Here is a 26,341-nt window from a genome sequence, read left to right on the forward strand (position 1 = left end):
TATAGAGTATATATATCAGTCTGATTCCAGAAATAACACAAGACGCAGTGCTATGAAGATATGTACTTCTGTGTTCTCTTTGGTAGGGTTGAAGATTATCCTTAATCTGCTTCCAGATTAAGGATAATATCCGGGTCAGTTTTGGGATTCACGCGCATAAACACTCATCAAACTTTGAGGAGTTCACTGACTCAACTTTACTTTCCTGTTAATGCAGAGCATCAGCTAAGAAGAGCTGGTTAGTGAACCCTTGGCCCTCCCCCCTCCTTCTCCCACACTACTCAGCACATCTCCTTACGTGACTCACAAGGCTAAGGTGTGCAGCTAACACATCCACATGATTAAAAAAAAAAAGTACCTTTTGCTGCCCAACAAAAAAACGTTTATTTACAAGCAAGCATTTTCTTTGGCACTGAGCAATCCTGAGACCCCAGATTTAAATCTCTTTTCAGGCAATTCATTGCAGACCATCTGTGCCGACAGGAAACCTCAGTCACAACGACACCACAGGTAAAAGATTACACCACTTCAGTCCATATCTCTCCAGATGCAGATAGACCTTCGGTACCTCTGTCTCTTCAAACCCAGTCGGCCCTGCTATTGCAACGGTCTCTCTCTCATTCTCTCTCTCTCTCTTTTTCCACTTTTCTCCAGTCTCTGAACCCTCTGTCCCTGACTCCCTGTGTACCATTTGCTGTGTCCATATGAGATTTGCAGGCAGTAGTCTGTCAACAGTAGAGCAGCAAGGAGACTGGAGCTCCCAGAGCGCCAACAGGGAAAGGTCACCAGTGAGTGAAAAATGTAAATATTCAGCCATCCAGCAGCCACAGTCACGGAAAGACAGGGATGAAAATAACTCCTATTACACAGCACTGACAAGGAGGGAACGTAGAGGACAGAGAGGGTAGAGGGGTAGAGACAGACTGTGAATGAGAGATTGAGATGGACAAAACTTTTAAAAAGTTAGGCTAAAAAAACACTGAAGGGAGAGCTGGAGAGAAAGATAGATTTAAAGATTTGAAGCAAAAAAACATACAGCAGAATAGGGAGAAAGGGCACAGTGTGTATATGTGTGTATTTTTGGATATGTGTGTGACACTGCAAGAAAGCCAGAAAGCGAGAAAGACAGACAGAGGTGGGTTGGTGAAAGGTGTTTTAGATGGGGGGGGGGGTTAGCCTGTGGGTATGTGCCTCTTTATCCACTCTTTATCCACTCTTTATTGAGTCAAAGCCTGGGTAATGAGACAGGGGACGGGAATGAAGACCTGCGAGGGGGGTCTTCTCTCGCTCCATTCATTTTCTTTTGTTCTTTTCACCTCTCGCTCTCAATCTGCTCATCCCGCCACACTACCTCCACCTCTCTATGGCATTAGACCACTTTAAAATGTCTGGCCCATCCCCACAAATGGCTGAGACTGAAGAAAAGTACCACCGCAGTTATCTGGGGTTGCAAACAATGAATCCAAATTGCTGCTGAGACAGAGAGCTGCCCAGAGCAGACTGTGTGGTTTGTCACTCAGAAAAAAAGTTCCCATTTTCAGTGGATCTGGTAAAAAAAAAAAAAAAAAAAAAATGTGTCCTACTGGGGTATATTTTCAATGCTGCCAACAAAAACCATACTCACAAAGTCCCCAAACCATCATAAAAGTTTTAACATTATGTAGCCCCTCTTTAAATGCAGTCAGTTACAGCTGGGGTGTGCATAACCGGATACTTAAAGGCATACCTGTATGAGTTTAGTACTACGCACAGTCTTTCCAGCCGCAAGCTGTCGTGACACGCACACAGTCAGAAGGCACACACTCATTGCAACAAAGGATCCCGTCTGTCCTGGTGGCACTGATTGATTCTATCACTTCATGTCCTCTTCTCTTGTTTAGTGCTAATCGAATGTAATTCCCTGCTTGCGCCTCTCCATCAAATCAGACAGTGGAGTTTGCGCTGGCCGACGGGGGCACAGAGGTGGGGATAATTATGATATTAATACGAATGGGGTCTGAGGGGAAACTTCATTTGTCCTGCTGCCTGCCACGAACACAGAGAGGGGTCAATAGCTTCTCCCGCTTTTCCTACTTTAAAGAGGAGGAGAGAGGGATGAGATAATGAAATGACTAGTAAGGCAGGAGGGAATGCTGACGACCTTGATTCTTCAGAGCTATCACTTTCTTCCTCTTACCTTCCTCAGCTTAGGCCGCTGAGCTTTAGTCTCTGACTCTCACATGAATACATGATTAATGTCACCATTCACCGCAGTTACATTTTTCTTATAGCATTAGTCCGTCAGGGTATAATGACTTTGGAACCACTTGAATTAGCGGTGCGTAGGAAAATGAGTGGTAACTGTTGTCCCTGTGATCATTCCAGCACTATTAGACAGTATTTCAGAAATTTTCATTTATGGAACAGTTCAAAGGTCACTTAATGTGACAGGCAGAGTGATAACTCTGTGATTAAAGACAACGCTGAGCAGCGTAGGCTCTACAGTGCTGTCCATTGTGCTAAAACCTGCTCTTCTCGAACCCTTCTAACTGCTCACCACATCAGAGCCTCTTTTTAGGCTTTTTTTTTTTTTTTTTTTTTTGGCTGTGTAGATTTATACCAGTACCTTTGAACTCCCATGTTACTCACCTCTCATAACTAGCTCACCGGTCTCCAAAGATCAATACACCTGGTAAATGCAGTCAGCTACTCATGTGTAGGGCCCAGCACATGTACTCGTCATGTCTCACTCCTCAGGATCAGCTCCTCTCCTCTCTCTCTCTTACTAATTGAATGGAATAAGTTGAGAATCTCCTTTGCTGTGGTGATCCATCATAGGTCAGTGTGCAAACAGGATACAGTAAGCGACAGACCCAGAGCGGACATGCCTGCAGGATAAAGGCAGACAGATGGATTCTTTATGTCTACCAGAGTCCTCTGTTCATGTGGATCAGTTTAGTTGCCTCTGTTTTGAGCACTGGGAGACAGGTGCCGGATTCCAAGCGGCTCAGGTGATGTGTGATGACAGAGCAGAGCTGTCAGGTCCAGATTCACATCAGATACGTCAAGACTATGCAAGACTACATAATGAATATTTCACTGAGATAAATCATGGATGAGTCTGGGCACCATTCTGTTGATTTCACTGAGAGGGTAGAGAGGCGGGAAAACCTGGTGAGGTTTTGACTGGCTGTCTACAACCTCAGGGCAAACGGAGGCAGTAGAAATATAATTGCCTTTAGCTATGCAGGCTGTTGTTTGTATCAAATGGAAATGCACCTCTACAGAGTATGAGATCAGATCTGTAGCATATGAATTTGACTCCACCACCTGACATTGGTGTTCAACTCAAAACCTCAACACTGGACTGGTAGTATATATGCAGTGTGAGCGTGTGTGTCTGTATAACTTTTAGTGCGTGCACATGGTTGTCTTTGTGTTGGAGTGAGTATACGTGTATCAGGATGTGCCGTCCTGTTTCTGTGCTATGGTGGGAGACCATGCTGCTCTGGGCAGCATGCTGCTGCTGGCAGGCCCCCACTCTCTCTGCCATGAGGAGAACAGCTGCTTCACTAGCATGTCGGTGTGTCTGCCACGTCCCTGTGGCTCCCCTCATCTCCTTCACTTCTCCTCCTCCTTGTGTGCAGTCACACAGACACAGTGCATCTGACATTAACCCTCTCCATCCTCTCTACTCGTAAACATTCAGATATGTCTCTCGCCCTGCTATCACTTTGCTTCTAAACATCTGCTACCCTCTGCTTCCGCACAGGAAGAAAATGAGGAGTTGGTTCTGAGTTGGTCTCTGCCCAAAACAGTGACACCGGGGCTTTTGACCCCTAAACAAATTGAAGGTTACGCTGGTGCTTAATTAATGGCCCCTGCTGGAGCGCTCTCTCCCCATACAATGAAAGACAGAGAAGTTGAGCTAAACCCCAGAGACACGCAGAGCCTCCTCTCCTTCTGGCAGACTGATCTGTTCCTCAGTGCCTGCGACCTTTTCTCTAGGCCCGTCCCTAGCCCACCAGCACGGCCAATTATCACAAATCCCCCGCCGCATTTGTCTTGCCATTTTCACTCTGCGGCCAAAGAGCCGTGCGTGGCCATAGACTCATGCAGCCTACTAACCAGCCTGGAGAAATAGAGGCCCACAACAGGTATGTGGTGCTTAAATAATTCAGTTACCCTGAAAGGTTAAGGCTCTGCCAGTACGACAAATTGACATTCATCTTGCTCCGGAGTCATGCGCCCCACTTTCAGAAGGAGCAGCCATCGACATGTTTACATTTCGTGACTTCCAAGATTGTTATTGACACCAATATTTTACATGTTATTGTACTATTCCTGCTATCTTTCTTCTGGCCAGCTCAAAAGAGCACAGAGAACTTTCTCGCTAACCAGAGCGAGAACTGAAATGTCGCTGATGATGCGAGGGTTGAGATTAAAATGGCTTTAACAGTGTAAGCTTGTTGAAGAGTATTGCGACAAACCACGATCCTGATTTCATATAAGCCTCTGTGTTATGCTTGATGACTTGATGTACTAGCTTTTTCTTCAGCAGTCTTCTGCTGCCTCTCCCATATTAGATAATACGAGAGTCCTTGTGCATAGTGTCACCAGTCAGGATTATTTATGTTTACTTGCCCGTGGGTCTTAGAAAGCACAGGATATCAATGGCGCCAGACTATGGCTGCGCTGTGCTTTGCCAATCTCTGTGTCCCCACTCATGTCAAGCCACAGGCCTGCCCGTGTCACTATGCAGGCTCAGGCGTGATGGCATCTCCCAGCTTCCCAGAGAACACTGGTCACAGCTAATGACCAGAACTGTCCGATTTGTCCTGCCCTGATTACTCCTCTGAGCCCCAATTAGCCTTGGATGAGGGCTGACATCCCGACACGATCACTTGGACGTGTCATAGAGGGAAAGATGAGACAGGGAAAGAAAGAATAGAGGTAAGGGGGAAGAGAGACAGAGTGTGAGTTCAAGACAGAGGAGAAGAGCAAAGGGGAGTGGGTATGAAAGCCCTAGTAATATAGGGCCAGAGTCATTCACTCTGCATTCATTCCGGTATCGATCTCAATTCCCCTTTAACCAGCTTACACTCATCAACATACAAACCAACAGCTCTGATTGCAATTTCTATAATTGGCAATCTTCATTGTGAAAATTTGTCTATCTGTGGGAGCTAGCTGCATCTGCTCTGAGACAGGCTGATTTCTCTGTGGGTTAGGGATGAAGATACTAAGGACTGTTTGTGAAAAAGATATAAGATAAAAATAAAGTATTGGGCCAGTGTGGTCGAATCAGTTTAGTAGTTGAAGTGAATAGTGAAGTTCTGGGAGCCTCAAAGGTATTTTGTTATGGAAAAAAACACTGCCATTAATTTCCCTAATTGTCACAAACAATCTCGGTTATGAACATTGTTTACATCTGTCTCTTCCCTTATGTCCTCTTTTTTCTTTTCTTTTCTCTTCTGTTTTCTGTCGTGGTCTGACACCCACCCCTCATCCCATCGTTCTGTCTTTATTTCTCTCTGTCACTGTGGCTCCCCAGGATTGCTGAGCTTTGTCCCCTCCGCAAGTTTTGATAGAAAGTCTTCTTTTTTTGGCTCGCTCTCATTCTCTCTCAGTAGGGGGCAGTGGAAAAGTAACTACAAGGGCACATAAAGCCTTCAGAGTCAAACCAGACTTCTTTTAGTCTTTTTTGATCTGGATAGATGTCATATTGAACACACATGCACACACACCCTTCTGTGGGATGGCTCCGCTCCTATCTCTTTCTGCTCCCCCATCTCAGAACTCACCCACGCAAACCTGACAAGACACAGAGATTGAGTGGAGGAGGGCAGAGGAGGAGGAGAGAGAAAGCAAAACGTGGAAGGGTAGGAGAAACAAGAGGTGGGTAGGGTGGAGGTGCTTTGAGGATGGGGGATTAGAGTTAGAAGATTAGAGGTAGAAGATGGTATCATTTGGTAGAGATGAGCGGGAGCAAACGAGCAGTGCAAATGACCCGACATTAACGAGCTGCCTCGTAAATTACTGCAGCCGAGTGTATTCTTGAGGCTGGATCTGGATAAGGCTACATAGTGCAAGGGAGGCATAACGCTTGTCTTGATATTATTTACTGCCTCCTCCCAATTTACATAGTTTGTCTTCCATTGCCCCAGGGCCCAAAATTGGCCCCCTGTGGCAGCATCTGAGGATGTTTCCTTATAAATAGTTGGAGGTTTTATTCAGCCTGATGGCCCCCAATGTGGCATCCTAACCCTCATACAGTTTGCAAATGATAGACTCCTCTCCTCTCATTCCCCTACAGGGGAGAGCTCAAGTACGAAAAAGAAAACAGAAAACAAAAAATGTGACTTCCCAGTGACCCTCTCAGATTTGACAGGCCATTCCTCATCTCCCTGTAGTGTTTACAGTGTTTACCTCCTAATACAGAAACTCTAGCAAAGCAGGATTAGGGAGTCATTAAATTATATTAAAATGTTGATTTTCAATTAAATGTGATTTTATTTTTTTTCTTGATGTATTAAAATTCCTTAAACCATTTAGACTAATTCAGCAGGGATTGCAGCAGTTCAGTTTAAATTAACCTGTGTATAAACCTGAATGTTTCAGACTGTTCTCCAGGGGGGCAGCTCAGGAGAGAGGGATAGACAGACAGAGTCAGGGATATGGATGGTAGAAAGTTAGACTCTCTTGGTTCTTGTGCTCTTAGGGGGTGAGGGAGGGTGGGGTAGAAGTGGAAATATACATTTCTATTTTAGCCAGGAGCCCAGCAGCAGGAGAATGACTTTCACTGGCGGGATTCTAAATATTACATGACTTCCTGATGGCAGTGTGCTGTCTGAGGCGCTGTCTGGCCTGGTATTAACCTGTCCGGATAAATCAGCCGTTTACCCAACTCTGTTCTCTATCCAAAGTACTGTTTCATCCCTTCTTACCTCATTTTCCCTCTGTTTCCCTTTTTTCTGTGACACCCCCCGCCCCCAGCTTCACCTGTTTCTTATGCCTTTGGACCGCTTTCTGCGGTGCAACCCACTTTGTGTGTGTACAATGTGTATATGTGGTTTTACTCTGTGGTCCTCTGCCAAAGACCCTAACGTCATATGCAGCCTGGCAGGTGACAAATAGTTTTTTAATTGCTTGCACCAGGAAAATCATTAGTCTCTTCCCTTTCCTTGGTGGGACCAGGCAGGACGTGTGCGCAATAATAATAGCCTCAGTCCCGTTTCCCGCTTCCCGCCTGCTATTTTTAGAGCGGGTATTTTTAGGGCCCTCCTCTGTGTATGCATGTGTGTGTGTGTGTGTGTGTGTGTGTGTATATGTTTGTGCGTAAGTGTGCATGTGCATGTGCTTGTGTGTGAAAGTGTGTTAGTCCACAGTAGGGGTGGACTAAATGGTCCAGTAGTGCTTTTCCCTGCCTGTGAAGGGGGGACGTGTTTGTCAACCCTGTTCCTGCCTCATGAGAGTTTTTCTCATTGCTGTTGCTATTCCCCAGCCCCTGGGAGTGTGCAGTTTGTCTCCGTGTATCTGTGTTTTTGTGTTTGCGTGTGTGTGTGTACCTCTGTGTCTGGCAGGCTCTGGCCTAGGCAATTGTGCTGTAGTGCATTACTGTAGCAATCCACCGACACAGTGGCCAGCCAGATGAAGCCGTCCAGTTTATGGAGCAACCTGCAAAGTCCAGCTGCTTTTGGTTGGGATTGTGCTTAGAGGTGAGATATAGTATTGATTTTCTCTCCTCGGTGCCCTTGCCATCCCTGCGTAGATATGCACCAGTGCTCGGCATCCATTCACTGAAAAAGGGGAGAGGGGGGAGAAAGCAGAGGATAATATTTATGTGACGATACTGACCCCATTCGTTCACATGGAAAAGGCGAGGAATGTGAAGCGGCTAGACAGCAGAGGGGAATTGAGTTTGCGAGGCTCAGATTGCGAGATGAACCCTGAATTTGATTTCTGTGTTATACAAGCATTTGTTATTATATATCTGGACCTCTAAGGGTGTTTGAGTGTCTGCATTCTTATACATGTGTGGGCTTGTGTGGATTTATGAGTATGCAAGGGGTGGGAGTGTATTAAAATCTATGTATTAGCAAGCTATATGAATCTGTTTCGCTGATGTTTGCCTTTTTTCTTTCTTTTTTTCTTTGCTTTCCTTTTTTTGCCCTTGGTTTGAATCCCAATGGGGAGCCATGTCCAGTACTGTTCCAAAGCCGTTCAGATCCCACTCCCCCTCCACTGTCTGCCCTCTCTCACACTGTCCTTTCCTCTAACAAAATGGTAAAATCAAATAAGCGGTCAGTCATTATTTTTGTGGAACCCCCCTAGCCGCACTGCAGCACAAGTACTGTTAAACCGTCATTAGGCAAAATATTTCATACATAAATGATACAACTTAAAAATCGTATTAAGTATTGTATAAATACATTAGTGTGACCTTTCTGCGTGGTTATAGTGCTTATAAAATGAAAAATGAAAACTGAATTGAACCTTCTAGACCGTCAGTGTTAATGATACATTTAGGTGCCCAGTACATCAAATATCACAATACCACAATACCTTGTCCTTGTCTGACACATACATTAAACTCTTCGCTAAGTTTTCAACAGAAAACTATAATGGAATTATTATCAACAACAGCATTCCTCTCCTCAGTCCCTTTTACTAAAAGTCCAAATGCGTAGTTTAACGGTGCTAACTGTTACCTGTCAACAATTGATAGTCACCAACATGGAAAGATTGGAAAATTATTTCAGTGTTTCAAATTATTTGAAATAAAAAAATACTTAAAAAACTCTTTTTCATATCCCACTGTATTGTTTAGTTTTAAAGCCTGAGATTAAAAAATTAATATTTTGCAGCTTCTACCAATAATTAATCAAAGTGCATTGTAGTGGAAGAGTCTAGCCCTTAAAGAGATTATTAAAATCTATCTCGTATCACAATTGAGGGGGTGGCTAGCCAAAGAGCTGAAAGTGTGTGTGTGTGTGTGTGTGTGTGTGTGTGTGTGTGTGTGTGTGTGTGTGTGTGTGTGTGTGTGTGTGTGTGTGTGTGTGTGTGTGTGTGTGTGTGTGTGTGTGTGTGTGTGTGTGTGTGTGTGTGTGTGTGTGTGTGTGTGTGTGTGTGTGAGTGTGTGTGTGTAATCAGGCTGTGTTATCCAAGCCAAGCAGTCCTACCCTGGCAGTGCTGAGACTGGGGAGACCCCATCTCTTTCCAGATTCATCTCTCCAGCTTTGTTTGACTACGTAGCGCCATGGTGTTGGTGTTGGAGAGGGCTGGAGTGGCAACAGCAGCAGCAGCAGTGCATCATATGTGTGGGTTGCCGGAGCCAGTGGGGTTTGGCACAGAGAGGCAGCATATGTTCGTGGCCAGCTTCCTTCCTCCGCTCCCATCTTTCTCTCTCTCTCAACTCCTCTGCCCCCCCCCACCTCACCCCCCACCCTTATATTTCCACTTCTTTTGGCTTTGAGTGTCCTTGTATCACCTTTGGGAGACAGCATAGTACAGAGATCAAAGGTGTGTTGGGGATCCCAGCATCCCCTGAGGACAGCCCACCATGCCTCACTACTGTTGCGTACCCGTCTTTTAACAGAAACATGCACGTACACTCCTCTTTGTCATTTTGTCATCTGGCATATGATCAGAGAATATTCGGTGCAGCAGGTAATATGTTGTGGCTGTGAGGGGGCTTTCTGCTTAAGTTTTGATGCCATTCCAAGGGTTGGTCACTAGCACCCGGTCTGTCTCTGCTCTGCATAAACACTGGCTGTCATCCAAGCATGTCAGAACCAACCATTTCTGAACATTACTAACTAAGTGGTAGATATGGAGTACCATCCTGCTGTCTAGCAAAGGGTTAACTGTGTCCCAGGTAGCCCCAACCAGCTGTTTCAGCCCTTCACACCTTCTCTCCTGCTGCCTGCTCTCCTCCCTGCCTCCTGGACCAGTAAATGAACACTCATTTGCAAGTTAGATAAATCCTTTGAATGTATTATTGATGCAAACAAATTAGCCTGTAGGCCCCAGACAATACCTAATGGAGCCTTGGCTTATGGGTGAGGTAGTTTCCAGCGAGGGCACTGTCGGTGTTCCAGGATTGATGCCTGCTCTTCTGCCCCGTAATTATTTCTCCTGCAAATTATTCAGCTGTTCTGATGCAGTTTGGGGTTTAAAGCAGCACTACTTATTGCTGCCCGTATGATTCCAGGCCTCAACCCAGCCACATTCATTAGTTTATTAAAGAAAAAAAAAACATCGGCAATTAGATAACTGGGATAAAGCCACCGAAATGAGGGGATGTGTTATTATTCAAGTTTAAGCATGCTGCTCATAATTCACTGGGGTTTATGTTGCTGTTTCTTTTTCAAGGATATTCTCTTATCTTGTTGTACACATGCACACATTTTAACAGCCTTGTATAAGCCTGTTCATGAATTTACAGAGACTCAAAGTGACACCCTTTCACAAATATGCATAGAAACACTGGCAGAATGTGTGTTGCTAACACGCGCAAAGATGTGGACACATATGGCCGCTTATACATACAAACACGTACATACGCACAGAACAAGCAAGTGTGAGTAATTTACGCTAGCTGGCAGTGGCATGGTAGAGGCAGAGGTTGTAAAACCATGAGAAGAAAAAGTGAGTGAGGAGATGAGAGAAAGAGAGGGCTACCATACTGTCCTCAGTGATTAGCACCCAGTATTGATCAGAAGAGAGAGGGAACGCCAGGCTGAGGGGGGGAGGGGGAGAACCGGCCCCAGGGCTTGGGCCCCAACTCTCTGGTGGCCTCTGCTCTGTTCTCCTCCTGCAAGCTGGCTAGGGCTGTCAGGAGATACATCAAAGGGTCTCATCCTTCCATCCATCCCATAAGCACACACACAGATACACATATTAATGCATGCACACGCATTCCTCTGGCCTTTGAAAAATGCCCTATTTGATTACATCATTTCCCCTTTTGTTCCACTGTTAGACACTGTAAATCAAAGCTGATACATTATCATGAGTATGTTAAAGAGAGCCAGGGCTTCCTATCCTCCCATGAAGCCCTATTTTGATTGTTTGCACAGTGCTAGTGGCTGGTGGTCACCTATGTCCATGTGTCACTTTCTTTAACATGTTTTCACCTAGAAACTTCATATATAGTACCTCCCCTTGTCTCCTGACACTGACCCATCCAACTAACACTTATGGTCCTATAAACTTTACACCTTGGCCAGCAAATATGTGCCTGCTATTTTTCGATGGCATCGTTTGGCGTGCCCGGCCTTTCAGACACGTCGCAGAGCACAGATAGTGTCAGTGGTCAAGAGCTGCAAGTCCCAAGTATGGCAGCGATCAATCAAACGTACCAAACACAGACACGCACAGTAACGCACACGGCATCAGTCAGGTGGTCATGATGGTGTGTCCATATTTTCTCTCCAGTATTTAATGTGTAGAGGAAGTTCTCATTACTCCACGTTCTCTAAGGCCCAGACCGGTGTTAATGAATTTTCTCCTATTCCTCTCTTTTTCTTCCCCCCTCTACTCCCTCTGCCTCCTTTTCAGCTGACTCTGGGCTTTGACAATCGTATTTGCCTTTCCATCCAGATCAATCTCCAGCTTATCTACAGCTCCTGAGTCATAAACATTTCATAGGCTCAACCTTGACACTGACAGACATGGGGCAGTGAGGGGCTGGAGGGAAGTGTCTGTGGAGGCTAGTTAATGCCGGACTTCACAGGCTCCAAAGAAAGCGTTGGGAAGAACACCCAGTCAAACTCTGCCGCTTACTACAAACCCCATCATGCACAGCACTGTCTCAGCAGGAGACGCACACAGTGATGCACGGATTTGGGTGTGCATCTGTGTGCATGTGCAGTCACATGCTGACATATATTGTATAAAGTATGTGTCTGGTTTTGTCTGTGTGTATGGTGTGTGATGTATTATTCATAAGAAGAAGCATTCATCTCAGTGAGACACCTTTAACAATTTGGAGACGTGGTGTGCTTAACGGCTTAATGTAGTTGCTGCAATTTGGCTCTCCTCTGTCTGATTAACACCGGCACTCCTGTCCTCACTGCGCATTGCCTCACGAAGGATTAGGTTATAAGAAACATTGCTTCCAAGGGAGTTGATGAATATTTCTCAAAATTTATCTGACATTTTCTGATTTGAACATCTTTCAAAATACCCACTCCTATTCAATTTCTGTCTCACTACTTAGTCACTAACAGAGGGAGCTCAAAAGAAGTGAGCACTAACCATTTTCTAGGCAAAGCAAGAATGACCTTGGATTACTGTGTATAAAATTGCTCCACTGTCTCTGTGTGTCTAAGTGGAGGACACAGACTTTTCCTTTTTCTCATTTTCCTTTGTCTCTACTTCTCTCTTTTGGTCCCCACCTACATTTTTGCACAACAGCAGGTCAAACTTTTCCTGTGCGTGTGTGTGAGTGCTGCCAACAGTAGAGCAGTCAGCAAAGTGCCACCTCAGCACCTGTGCTTTAATGATTAATACCATATTGATGGTCTCAATTAATTTCCTATTACACCACCAGAAGGCTGCGGTCGCTCTGTCTCTGTCACGGCCCTTCGCTTGTTTTGGGAAGCCTCTTTGTGGCAGCTGCTGGATGGAGATAGTATGCCTCTCACCACCACACACACTTTTTTACAGTCAGAAGTACCAAACATGCACACACACAATCACACATACACTAGTATCTTATGGAAACACGCACCCACTCTATTACACGCTGTTTTGCTCCTCACATTTCACACACTTGCAAACAGATAAACAAATAAAATGTAACTCTGTCTTCTTGTTGAATCATTTTTAAAGGGGACTTGCTGTGTTTTAGTTATAATGTTCAGCAATGATCAAAATACTCTTTAGCGCCCCAGAGATTCGGCTACGCCTCTTTGTGCAGTGCTCTGCAGCAGTTTTGCAAACCACTACTCTCACCTGACTGTGTGACTTTGGTATAGCACAACCCCTTGTGTTTTGCATTTGAACCTGGTGTGATACACAGCATTGCCTTTTAGGCCATTTTCTAAAGCCTATGCATCGGTTCTTGCATAATCCCCTCCCCTGCAGCACTGCTACATAGTTGTAAGATACTGATTTATTCCCATGATGATCTCTCTCTGAGCTGTGATTTAAAAAGACATTCCCATGACCTTAACTGTCTGTGGACCTGCTCAACTCGCAGTCAACACTGCCCCTGTGGAGAGGCTGGGGAAATGCTCGTGTTTGTCGATCAGATTGGCAGACTTCCGATGGCACCTTTTCTCTTTCTCTCTTCATTACCTTTTCATATCCCATTCTCGACTTCTTATCTCTGACCACTCCATAAACCCCTCTATCTCTCTAATATGCACTGTTTATCTGAACCTCATTCTTTCATTCTGTCTCACACACAACCACACAGTTACACACTGTTTTTATTTTTTTTTTTCATGTGGAACCAATACACACCATTGGTTGCTAGGAAACCATTTGAGCATTTTTTCCCAGGGGCAGACGTTTGATTACCCATTTGTATGGTGTGTATGTGTGTTTGTGCATGAGTGTGCATAGAGGCTAGTGTGTGTGTCTCCAGAGAGAGGTCTTGCCAAGCTGAGCTCTGGGGCTGCTCCAGTATCCAGCCCACTAATAATAATGAGCCCCTCACCATGCCAGTGCTGTTGTCATTGTGTGTAAGTCTCTTGATGTGAGTGTCGTGTGAGTACATATCTACATGTATGTGCATGTGGGCCATTAGAGTTTGCGCTTGACTGGGTTCTGTTTTCTGTTGTGACCACAACGGTTGTTTTTGTTGATGCTGACAACTGGTGTTATCCATTATTGTTCAGTGGGCCATTGCAGAGGCAGATAGTGGCCAGGTTGGACTGTCTTGCTGCTGGACACACATCACTCCTCCCTGCGACTCCCTGTTTAGAAATGCACCAGCAGATCTCTCTCCCCTGGCTGCTCCTATGAAGTCCTTATTCGCTCACAGACATGGGCAGAGGCACATAAATAGCCCGCCTTGTTGACTGGCACGGGGGAAAAAACAACGCACACACACAAATCAGACTCAACACTGGTATGAAAGGGAGCAACAGCAGAAGAGAGGGAATAGAGAGAGATGGTATTAGCTGTGTTTTTCCTTCTCCAAATGAATTGCACTATGTCCTAAGAGGAAGGGATGAAAATGAGAGGGGAAGCAAGTGGAAAAGACTCAGAGAAAGCCAGAGATTGAGAGGTACTGTGAGGCGGAAACAAAAGAAAAGAACCATGGCGGGAGAGCACACGGTTAAATCCTCCTTGTGTCTGAGAGGGCTCAGTAGCTTCCTGTCCATTCCTTTATTCCAGTGTGACTCAGTGTCACCTGGATGGCCACTGAATATTAGGACCAGTGCCATGGGCTCAGCCCAGGCCATTATGGCAGCCGGATGGGGTCCTGATGGCCCTTTCTCAGCATGCCCCTGGGCAGCGTGGCCTCTCACTTGGGACCAACACAACTAATGGAGAGGGTAGTGTGCTCTGTAAGGGCCTTAGGAGGAATAAGTAGGCTGTAAACTGTGAGTTGAGTTGTGGCAGCTAAAGGGGTTTCAATGCCTCACTGCCCGGCTTACCGCCTGACTTACTGCCTGCCTGCTTGGCATCCAGAATACTCCTCCATATTCAGGCTCTGAATACTGGCCTTTTGCACTTTTATTGTAATGCATGCAGACGCTTGGCACAGCAACAAACCCACTCCACCTTTTACTGTGGTGCATTGCACAAATAAAATATTTCAAAGCAGGGAGGAACCACAGACGAAAACAGAGGAGCACTCTCTTGCATACTCACTCACAAACATGTAGAAATGTGGAATGCACTCACATATCTACACAATTACACACAAAAGTGCACAAAAACGTGCGCGCGCGCACACACACACACACACACACACACACACACACACACACACACACACACACACACACAGACTTGCATTCCCCCACCCAGAGTGAAGCAGTTCTGCCCCTCTAAGCTGAGTTATTTAAAGCCCCGCTCTCAACTCCATCGGAGTGATTATGTGCTACTGAATTAAACATCACAGGCCTCAGCCCCTGGCTTCCTCTGAAACATGCTCACACATGCTGGCCTCTTCCTGTTCCTCAAAAGTTCCAAGTTCTGCCTTTCATATCTCCCAGCCAGTACACTAGGTAGTGGAGGTAAAGAGGTGCAGTATGAATCTTCCCTAAATCAGGATCTCCTGCTGTGCCTCCTGCTCTGCCATCCCCCTCACAAACTTTGAAGAGAGGCAATTGAGGCAAATCACATTAAGAAACCCTCTGTAAACTAACTCTTACCCCTGGATTGGTACCCGCCCCGGGCATCGTTTTAGCTTGGCACTCAGGCAGTGTCGTAGTTGGTGAAAAGCCGGGTGCAGTAAAGGGTGAACTGTAGCGGTTAAGTTGAGCGTTGACTCCAGACACCCCAATTAGGACGTCTGTATTCTAAACTGGGAACATTTAAACAAAGAGTTTGTCATGGAGGACCTGGAGAGAGATGTGGGAAAGCAGGTTCAACCTGCTACCTAGACAGGAGCTTCAGGCTGTTTGCTGCCTTTTTGGGAGGGTATGACGTGGAGATTTTTGTTTGCCTCGGTGTGTGTGTGTGTGTGTGTGTACCTGTTCGTGTGTTGCATGTGTGTGTCTGTGCCTCTGTGTGTCTGAACGAGGCAAGGCACCAGCCAGCCACCCCCACATTTTAAAACACACCCGTTGGCAGTGAACGATAAAGGTTCCAAACAAAAGGAAGAGGTCTTGTGCCTTGTGGAGGTGAACTTACAGCACCACAGAGGCAGTTGACCTTGAAATGAGCAGTGGTGTTTGGGGACAGGCGGGGGAGGGTGGTGTTTAAGAGTGCAACCTCAGTGCCAGAGGCCAGGAGGCTGCCTAATGACTGGCACCCCATGCCATCCATCACCATGCCATTGCCAGGGCAACTGCCCCCTGCAAAGCCAAGAGAGCAGGGCCTCGTACCCATTCAGCAGACCACAGCATATGACATGAAACACATACAGGACATGCGCACGTTTTCACTGGCAAATGAAACTGCACAGACATATGCGGAGATGCACACCACAAATTCGGATATGCATTGCACACACAAATAGCATGGGTATGCAGTCACAATAGCAGATGCACTCAGACACACACTCACAGCTCATTGCATTCATTCTGCATACATACGGATGTACGTACGCTAACCATCACACAGAAATCTTCCTCTAGACACTCATTGACATACTATTTATAATTTAATGTAGGCAGACACAAAAATATAAAGGCACAGATACATTCACAAATGCAAATATACCAACAAATGCACCTCCCCTCTGTGTTTATGCCTTGATGCTGAATGTTTGTGACAAAACAATTTGCTACTCCTGCTTTCATGATATTTTGTATTGAAATGGATATCCCTGTAGCCTGCTAGTTCAATTCTCCCATGAAGAACTGTCTCGTTCCTCCTTTGCTTATTTTCCCCATTCCTTCCTCAGAGTAAAAGTGGAAAAGCGGGGGCTTTTCCCATACCTGAGCCCCTGTCTGCTATGCTCCTTACTTCAGTATGACAGGCTTTGAAGCCCCCATTCCTCGGCGGGGGTTATTTTGTGAGAGAGAAACAATGTTTCCCCCTGCAATCCCCTGCTCATCCACGTTCCATGAAGCATCCCCTCTCAATTAAGATCCTCTCATGTTAATGGTGTCCTTATCACTCTTGTGCACAGGTTGTGAAAGCGAGGCCTGCTATGGTAGAGTACGACCATGGAGCAGAGCCGCCTGCCTGACAATATAAGAGCGGTTACTCTCATTCTTCTTTCTGACTCTGTCTCTCTGTCTTTCCACATATGTCTATCTCGAACTCTTTCCCTCACTATCACTGTCTCTTAATGAGCTATGGTGGGCTGTTGGAGTAGTAGAGCTACATGGAGGCGTTGAAAGAGAATGGCAGATTTGTAGCAGGGTCACAGAGACTTAAGTAGACGGTGAACACATTTCTTGACCACTTATAGCAGATTCCACCATTAGATGTGCTTTGTACTCAAGTCTCAGTTAGTGATATCTCAGCTGCAGCTCAACATCCACATTCACTGCCTCACATTCAGTACAAAATAGAAGGTCATTGTATCTGTCTCCAACGACATCTAACTCCCGCTGTGTCTCCAGCTCCATTAGCAAATCGCACTCTCTTTCTCTCTCTCCTTGTCTTTTGGAGTAGAACAGGGTGTATGACTTCAGGATGAGGTAGGCAGCCACTGAGAGATCGTAGGAGCACTGGCTGCCTCTAAGTGCGTGGGTGCCAGAGAAACCTGTTGCCTGGCTACAACAGCACCTTTATCCTCCGGTTGCGATGGCGATGTCTTGGATATCGCATATGCATGTGCGTGCAAATGTGTGTGTGAGTTCTGGCACACCAACTTTTTCATGTGTGACTCCAGCGCTGTGTATTGGACCGTCAACATGTGCGCGTGTGTGTGTGTGCATGACTGTGTGTTCTTTTTTTTACGTGCGTGCATGTCTTTTTGTACCGATGTATTTGTATGTGTGTTTGTGAGAGAGTGGTGAAAGGAGGGGCAGGAAGGCGCTCCACCACCCACTCAGCAGGCCTTCCGCCCCCATGGCTGACTCCCCAAGACTCTGCTAGTAATTAGCTCAACATCTATCCATCTGTTCTAGGGAGGTGCGGTAAACATTAACACAACACAACAACATCAAAACGCTGGCTGAAGACACGCTACATTTTACGCAAGCATGATACGTTCACGCTTTAAGGGACCTTAACAGGTGAACTCTTGGCACACATGCTTACAGATATAGCTAACATGCTGGTATGTATGTATTTATAGGCTTAAGATCACATACATACCATCATAAAAGCACATATATATATAGAGACACAAACAGCTTCTCATCCTCATCCACATGCACACCATAGGCTCCTGCAATCATGTCCCAGTCTTCCCTTCCACTGCAGAAGTGAGGCTGGAAAGCTGCCGTGAGACCCGCATGGGAAACGATTGAAAAAACAACCAAAAGACTACATTACACAATTAATCAATAAGTTAATGAGATCTCATTTTCTCCAGAAAATAGTATCCAGGCAAAAAGTTCCCCCTCAGCTTTTTTCACCTACTCCTGGAGAACCAACTCTTGATATTACACTGTGGAAAAAGAAAGCAGCCAGCAGGAAATTAAATTAAATTACCATCCTGATAGATTTATGTGACGCTTTACATTTTCATTGTGTTGTTTTCCTCTTAGAGTGGAGGTGGGCCTGAGCTGGGAGAGAACTGTTAAACATGTTGTAAAGTAAGACAAGAGAGAGAAACAACACGAGACTATAGAAAGGAAGCGAAAGTTCCAGACGTCATACGCTTCTGGCTCCCTTGTTGGTTTACAACAGATAGTAGATCCCTAATAGTAAAGCACAGTGACACAGATTATTTGTGTTTGGATGAGCTGCAAAGCTGCCACATGGTCTCTTCCTTTGTGTTTAGTGGGTATATGTGTGCATACTTGTATGACTGTGTATGAAAAGGTAGGAAACAGCTGGTGTGTGGGTGTTGGAAGGAGGAGAGTGTGTGTAACCACATGTATGATTGTGTTCATCTAACCCTTGTGTGTCTTTGTCTTTTGTGTGTCTGTTAGAGTATGCCAAAGAGTTTGTCCTTGCTCAGTCTGTTTGTGTGTGTGTGTGTGCACGTGCGTGCATGCGTGTGTCCATGCTTGTGTGTTTGCACACACCTACTGCATGAGCTGCGTGTGATACATCCACATACATTCATGTACGCTCATAACTGAATGAAGCCGTCTATGTTTGGCGCTCTCATTCCAAGTAAAGATTGAGGCCATCTCTAAGCTATTGACACAGCTGGTGGTGCCATCTGGGTGCATCACACACTGCCCTGTGCCATCTCCATCCAAACAATGCAGCAGTCGCCGTCTGATGTCCATACCAATGACAGGGGACAAGGAAAACAGTGAGATAACACACTGCAATGTCCAGCTTCAGCTACTGGTAGAAATGGTGAAACGAGGTCAACTGTCCTCCTGAGACGGCTTTACTTACGCCTTGTTCCTGTTCCACTACTGGAGCTGATCATGTATGGCGGTAGTTGTTGGGATGTTTTTTCACAGAAGTAATCGTTTATTTGGATGTGTTTGCCCCCAGCCACACCCCTGTCTGATGAAAGGGGAAAAGAAGTGTGTGTGGTGGTGGTGGGGGTGATCTCCCAGATTAATGGTGCACAGTAAGAGGGAGCACAGACCTACAGTAGCAGCGCCTTGATTTATTTGCCACTTAGTACTGATGAAGCTTCAGACTGCAGTCACACACATATGTTGTCACAGCATTTTTCTCTATCATGGTCTTCGTTGGTTCGTCGATTCTTGCATCTTGTTTAGCGGAGAGTCCATGCATATGTGTAAGTGTGGTTTCGTGTGCGCGTTTTTACTTCATTCGTTCATCTGATTACAATTTGTCTTCCATATACTCTATACCTGCTTATATTTGGCTGCCTATAGGTCAGTTGTAATCGGTGCGGCTTTTATTTGTATCCTATGTGTCACTTTGGGGATATTGTACTGTATTTGCGCGATAAGTTTGTGTGGGCTTAGTGGCAGTTGGATGTTTACAATAAATTGGAAGCGATAAGGACTGAAACAGGAACATTCCTGAAGTGAGTTTTTGCCATGCTCAGTAATCAAAGCTTTTCATGATTAGAGAAGTGAATTGATGTTATTCACACCAGCACAACATTCCTTTAAATGCTACCTATTATCCATAAGCTGTCAATTTAGGGAATTTGCAGAGGTAACCCAGTAACAATTTGCAGGCGGCAAATCGTTGAGTTTTGACTTGGTAAATACAGGCGGAGTTAATTGAGGGCATCAGCTCACCATGTGGGAGGACTTGACAAAATGCCATAAGTGTGTTACATGTGCACACATTGTAATTATCACACATATACACATACAAGTACACACACAAATGAGCACACACACACACACACACACACACACACACACACTAGTATACACATCCAAGCGAACACACATTTGGAGATACAGAGATATAGATAGTCGCATAATGAGTGAGATTATTGCAGATTTCTGATCCTAGATTTGGTCGTGTCATGAGTTGTGCATTTCCTCCTCTGTTCTTGGGCTCTGTTGTCTGTGTGAGGGCTACCATGCAGTGTTTATACTTCAGCAACATTTTACTTTTTCACCAACCAGCTGGCATGTTCCACATAAAAGCCATCACAGCTGAGCCACAGTATCTAAGTGTCACTACCGCTCTACTACTGCACTGTATATTCAAGGAACCATGCTCCCTATCTATTATGCCATCTCTTCTAACTCCCCCACCATTCCTCTCCGTTGTCCCCACAGAACCCGGATATTGTGCTTGTCCACTATTTGAATGTGCCAGCCATTGAGGATTGTGGGAAACCATGCGGTCCGATCCTGTGCTCCATCAATACAGACAAGAAGGAGTGGGCCAAGTGGACCAAGGAGGAGCTAATCGGCCAGCTCAAGCCCATGTGTGAGTATCTGAATAATCTCATTCAGAACTATGCATTCATCACTTATTTTCACCCCAGTCCCAACATTTATTCATATCCTTTAATATAAACAGTTGCTGTCTCCTTTTTAGAGGCTTTAATAATTTTTACAAGTCTGCATGCATAAAAAGACTAAACATAGTGGCTTTTGTTTTTGTCTGAAGACTTAACGTCCAGTCCTATTAGCTGATAGCTGGTTCACTAAATGCCCTCAGCATCTCAGTCAGAGAGCATCATTTGCCAGGGTTCCTACACTGTTACATTAGTCGATGCTCCTCCTGGAGCCATCTGCTAGTGGCGGGTCAGAGTTCAGCTCTTCCCCTAGACCTCTGGCACCAGTCTGGCCAGGCAGAGAGTGCATCTCCTCTCTGGCCCATGAAGGAAGTCAAGACAGAGGAGGGCAGCAAGCTGGTAATTGATTCATGTTAGTGCGTGGGAGCAATAAATGTTTGACTCACCAGAAATACCCCCCTCCACCGTTTCTCTGGCTCTCCTTGTCTCTCTTCCCCCTCAATGGATTGATCCCTGTAGATAATCAGCTTTACTAATGCTGGGTGAGATGCAATGTGTGTTTTGTCTCTAGACCAGCCCAACGATTGAGGCAATGTTTTGGAAAAAGTCAGTATGTCCGATGATTATAATAGCCAAATGGGGCTTGTGTGGCACTGAAAATCTTTCAGAGAGCTGTTAAGAAACCCTTAACAACCAGACTGTGATTCGGGCGTGTCTGGCAGGGGCCAGCAGGGCTGTGACTGATATTCCGACGGCCAATTATTGTTGATGCGGCCAGGTAACGAGGAACGTGTCAGCAGCTTTACAAGCGCACACACTTGCTGGCTGCATACTGACAAGGCAGCCCGGCCCGTCATCACTGAGGTCTTGGCCATTTTGTTATCCTCCTCACTGCTTTGCTTGCTGTCAGTTTTAGGGCACGTTTTAACATAAAGCCTTACATCAGGACAGCAACTGAGCAACAGCAGCCTGCTGTATTCGTTATATCTGTGGCTTAATGTAAAAACCAAGCACAATTTGCACTAATGCGTAAAGTCATTAACTTCAGGAGTTTTTGGGACAAAAATGGTGAGTGTGAGATGCCTTCTAGCTGCCAGGCTACATGAGGGGGCTACATGAAGAGCAAAAAATCCCTCTCCTGCTTTCTTTCTTTCTCTTCTATCTTTCTTCTCCTTTCTATCTCTTTCTCTTGGAACAGCAGGCATGTCAACACAAGCTCAATCATGGAGCAACATTGCCATCTAGTGGTCCTGTGAGATAGCAACCCCATCCCAATGTAGGGAGCAAAGACATTCGTTGAAGTCATGTTGTATTATCCATGCATTATTTAATGTTAAATTATATATTAGCTTGTAACATAAAATATATTTTTTTTCCCAGACTGACCTACACATTCGGTCAAAAGTTTTGGTACACCTCCATTTTTCCAGTTTTTTATTAAAATTTCAGCAGTTCAAGTCCAGTGAATAACCTTAAATTGTACATGGGTAAGTAAGTAAACTGCCCAAGATAAAAGAAAAAGTTTAGGTCACGAAAAACGGAAAAATCATGCAAACTTAATCGAAAAAAAAGAGCCTTTTACAGAATTTGAGAAATTGGTTACCTTACAGCTTTCCTGCAGCAATGGAAGTAAACGAGGCCTTGAAAGTTAATGCAAAGAGTTCCTACAGGTGTCCCAACTTTTGCTGATAACTTACAAACCCGCTGTCTGTACAAAGGAAGTGTTGGAACAAACTGTGTGACAACACCCTCATATTATTGGGACAATATAGTACTGCAGGAAGTAGGAATGTATATTGCTGTCAGAATGGTTGAGGAAAAAAGGCAAGTAACAAAGAAGAAAAGAACTCGGTGGTGACTTCACATGATGGAAGACCAGCAAATTCTGCAGACTTAAACCCCAGCTGGTTTTGGATGAACTGGACAGAAAGTGAAAGTAAAGCAACCTGCAAGTGCAACACATTTGTGGGGATGAACTTTCCAAACAATGTTTCCATTCATTTTCATTGTACAAAGAACGTCACGGGTTTGCTGAGCTGCTGAGCTGCTGAGCAAGTCAAAAATTTTGATTGAATTAGGATTTAAGATTCCATGATTCCATTTTTTTAACATCTTCATTATTTCTTTGTTCTATGCTTTAATTTCAGAGTACACTGAGACATTACACTATGTAAATTTCAGGAACAACTGGAAAAATGGAGGTGCTTTTGACTGGTAGTGTATATCTTAGAAAACGCAACTTGCATCTATGAGTAAATGTGTTTTTTGCACAGGAATGTTATATGTGAGCAGTGCTATGGATAATTTTTGTATATAGCAGATTCCTCGATTCCTCAGAGGTTGTATAGATCAACTAGCAGGACAGATTTTCCTTTGCCCCTTTATCAAGAATCAAACTTTGCAGTTTGATTGTTGAGTGCAGAGTACAGTTCGCAGGACTGAACAGTATAGTCAGCATACAAACCCTTAGTTTAATGTCAAATGGTTATGGTTCTAGAACAAGTTTTGCAAAATATAATTGCCCTCTTCCATCTTGCTCTTCCCTTTTATTATTCAATTCATGATATTTCAGTGCACAAGCCATTTGACACATTTAATGATACAAAAAAACAACAAAGGAAAAATGTGGATTTCATGGATCAGTTGAGCTGATTCTGTCTCCCCACAACGAAAACACACACATACACTCGTGCCCTCAGTCACAAAAACTTTCACATGCACGGATGCTCACATGCAGCAGTTCAAATATAAGCCCTGTGAAACATGGCCTTGTCTGACCTTGTCCTCCTTAACACCCTACAGTATTTGATGAGAAAGCGAAGAAGCAAAGGGGTGAGTAGGGGGGTAAGAGTGGCATCACTACTCAGTCACGCTACAGTTCCATAGACAAGGCAGCCAGCTTGATTCACTCTTTTGGTCTAATGCTATAAACACGCAGCACTCTCCCCAGCTATGCCCCTAGCTTGCTGACAGATGATGCATGAACAGCTTTAACAAACACTCAGACAGACAGAAGGCCTGTCTCCAGGCCAGATAGACAGGGGCACAGAAGAAAAGACCAAGGCAAGACAGGGCTGGCCATCATGTAAACTACTGCTACTCCACTGTCCCATATAGTGCCCCGTGGTGCAGAGGCAGCCAGATGGGATCTGCGTGTGTCCTACAGATCAACTGCATTCGCCATTAGGGCTATGTGATGCTGCTCATGACAGGATGTAGTCATCAGGAAGATGATGTGACTTGGTTGCTGCTTGGTGCCTCTGCTGTTGCTGCCATTGGGATTAAGCCTAGTGGCACTGCTCCTGTCATGTCTGCTTTGGAACACGACCCTCAATGAGAGAAGCAGACAGGCAGACACGGCGGTAACTGTACGTCAACAACCCAAAGTCTCCAGGGGTGACGTCCATCTGGGTGAAGCGGGCTGTGGCAATTCTGGCATGAGCGATTAGGGTGGAGGGGAGACAAGATTGTTAGGACAAATATGGATGGCACTACATGGTGGATGTAAGCTGTCACATTAGGCTTTCCCTCTTGCAATAAAAAAAAATTTAGCCTAATATTTAAGATTTATGTATATTAATTGCATATAGGATTTTCCATCCATTTGGATCACACAGTTTTAACATAAACAAACAAATAAACTTAATGTGATGCACACTTGTCAGTCAAACATAAATGAAACACATAAGAATGAGATTTATGTAACAGTACTAATAAGTTCAATGTATTTAAAATGCTTAATAACCAGGTGTATGCAATATAAACGTGGTTATAGTGTATTTAATTGTGGATGGATGGATGAATGACAAATTCACATCACATTAGGTTTAGTTTGTTTGTTTATGTCAGAACTGTATAATCCAAATGGATGGAAATCTTACATGCAATTAAAATTCACAAATCTTAAATATTAGGCTAAATATTTTTTTAAAATGTGCAGTGTCACCCTCTCTGAGTCAGATCAGTAGAACGGATGCTCTTCTGTCTTGCAGCTTCCCTGCTGGCTTTGTCACAGAAGGGGATTCATGACAGTGTTATTAGTGTGCGAATGGCCCTATCATCTCTGTGCTAGTAATACCAGCATCATCTCATTTGTACTGTTTGCATTACACACTGTCAGAAGGTGAATGGTGACTCAAGCCACACTGTCTAATGAGATCTCCAGACAGACACAATTATTTGCGCAGTAATTATTATGACATTAGATGAAACTTGGCTGTCACATTTGGTGTCCAATCTTTTTTTCAGCTCACTCACTGTAGATGAATGCATGAATAAATCTGACTTTATAAAAGATCAAAAGGAATCCTGTTTATGTTTCTATAACCTGCCACAGCGAGTTGTCGGTGGAGCGTATGATCCTAGTTTGATCACAGCAGCTCCGCTGACAACTGCTGGTGACCAGCCTGTAATCTGTCAAAGGATCTTAAAGCTTTCAAGTTTGATCCTTATCACAGTCATCCAATCATGTTTCCAAGCTTTTTTCATTTTGCTTTAACTAGCTCTGCCTTTAATCTGCATACCCCTACCCTCTTACGCTGTTTCCATTTCTTTTTATCTCATATGTAAACAGGCATGCAATAAAGAAATTCTCCCTGTTTTTCATACATGCTGTAAACCTCACTCTCTTCATATATCTCTCTCTTGAATATTTAAACACAGGAAGTACTGAAGTGTAGGGAACTTGAATTGGAGCTGGCTTGATTTTGTTTGATAGTCTAAATATGCTTCACATCTGAAGTGTTACCTCTTTTTCCCGGTTGAGAGCCTGAGCACTGTAGCACTCAGTGCTGTCTCCTACCACCTTACAGCCACTAAAACCACTATCTGTCTCATCAGAAGTAGTGGCTGGTTGGCAAGTGGAGCGCAGAAAAGTATTAGGCGGTGCTAGCAAGGTGTGACTGAGGCAGGGACTGGAGCTTTACAGGAGGAAGCCTCTCTTTTTCCTCTGGTGCAGCAGCAGATCCGTCAGCAGCTGGGTGATGTTCCACCCCAGAGGTTTTCCCCCGTCAGAACAGAAGTCATAGGTCGGGGTAAGGGGGGGGTGGAAGGATTGAACTTGCTGTCGGCTTCATCAGCATTCACAGAGGGGAAGCCACAGAGTAGCAACAGACACTGACACGTGGGAGGGAAAGAGGCACAATAGAGAATGAGCAGTGCACTACAGCAGTGCACTACATTACAGTGAGGTGAGACTAGATAAAAGCAACTGTTCAATTCCGGACTAAAGAAACAGGACACATAGGGAAAAGGAGAAATGATACGGGACTTTATTTCAATATGAAGGGGGTGACAGGATGTAGAGCATGGTAATTAAGAATAGTCAGAGGATGTATAAAAACAAAGGTAATGCCACTCAAATTCCACTAATGAGACTACAGTATCATTTTACCCTAGGCAAGTCAGTGGGTTCTTTGTTTCCACTCAAGGAAAACCAGATATACCATTTTAACTTGGGCATTTTAGAGAGGTGCCCTGTGAGAAGTGAGCAACATGTGTCATACTGGCAGGTAGACAGAGAGGACAGTGGGTGGGGCGGGAGGTTGGCGTGGCTGGTGGTCTGCTGGGCTGGCTGACATCTCTGTCTCCTCCTCTCTCCCGGCAGTTCATGGCATCAAGTGGACTTGCAGCAATGGGAACAGCAGCTCTGGCTTCTCAGTGGAGCAGCTAGTGCAACAGATTCTGGACAGCCACCAAACTAAGCCACCTCCCCGGACTCACAACTGCCTCTGCACGGGCACCCTGGGT

The 26,341-nt window shown here is 44.9% G+C and overlaps 1 protein-coding gene across 1 annotated transcript in view; it reads left to right on the forward strand.

The window, feature by feature from the left end:
• Positions 1–26,341, forward strand: part of camta1a (calmodulin binding transcription activator 1a) — a 279,419-nt gene that overhangs the window by 220,852 nt on the left and 32,226 nt on the right. Inside the window, exons 6-7 of the mRNA XM_040152963.1 lie at positions 20,409–20,562; positions 26,199–26,339. Of these exons, the coding sequence (XP_040008897.1) occupies positions 20,409–20,562; positions 26,199–26,339 (295 nt within the window). The remainder of the gene's footprint in view (positions 1–20,408; positions 20,563–26,198; positions 26,340–26,341) is intronic.

This window comes from Xiphias gladius, chromosome 18, assembly GCF_016859285.1.
Source record: "Xiphias gladius isolate SHS-SW01 ecotype Sanya breed wild chromosome 18, ASM1685928v1, whole genome shotgun sequence".
Taxonomy (NCBI): Eukaryota; Metazoa; Chordata; class Actinopteri; order Istiophoriformes; family Xiphiidae; genus Xiphias; species Xiphias gladius.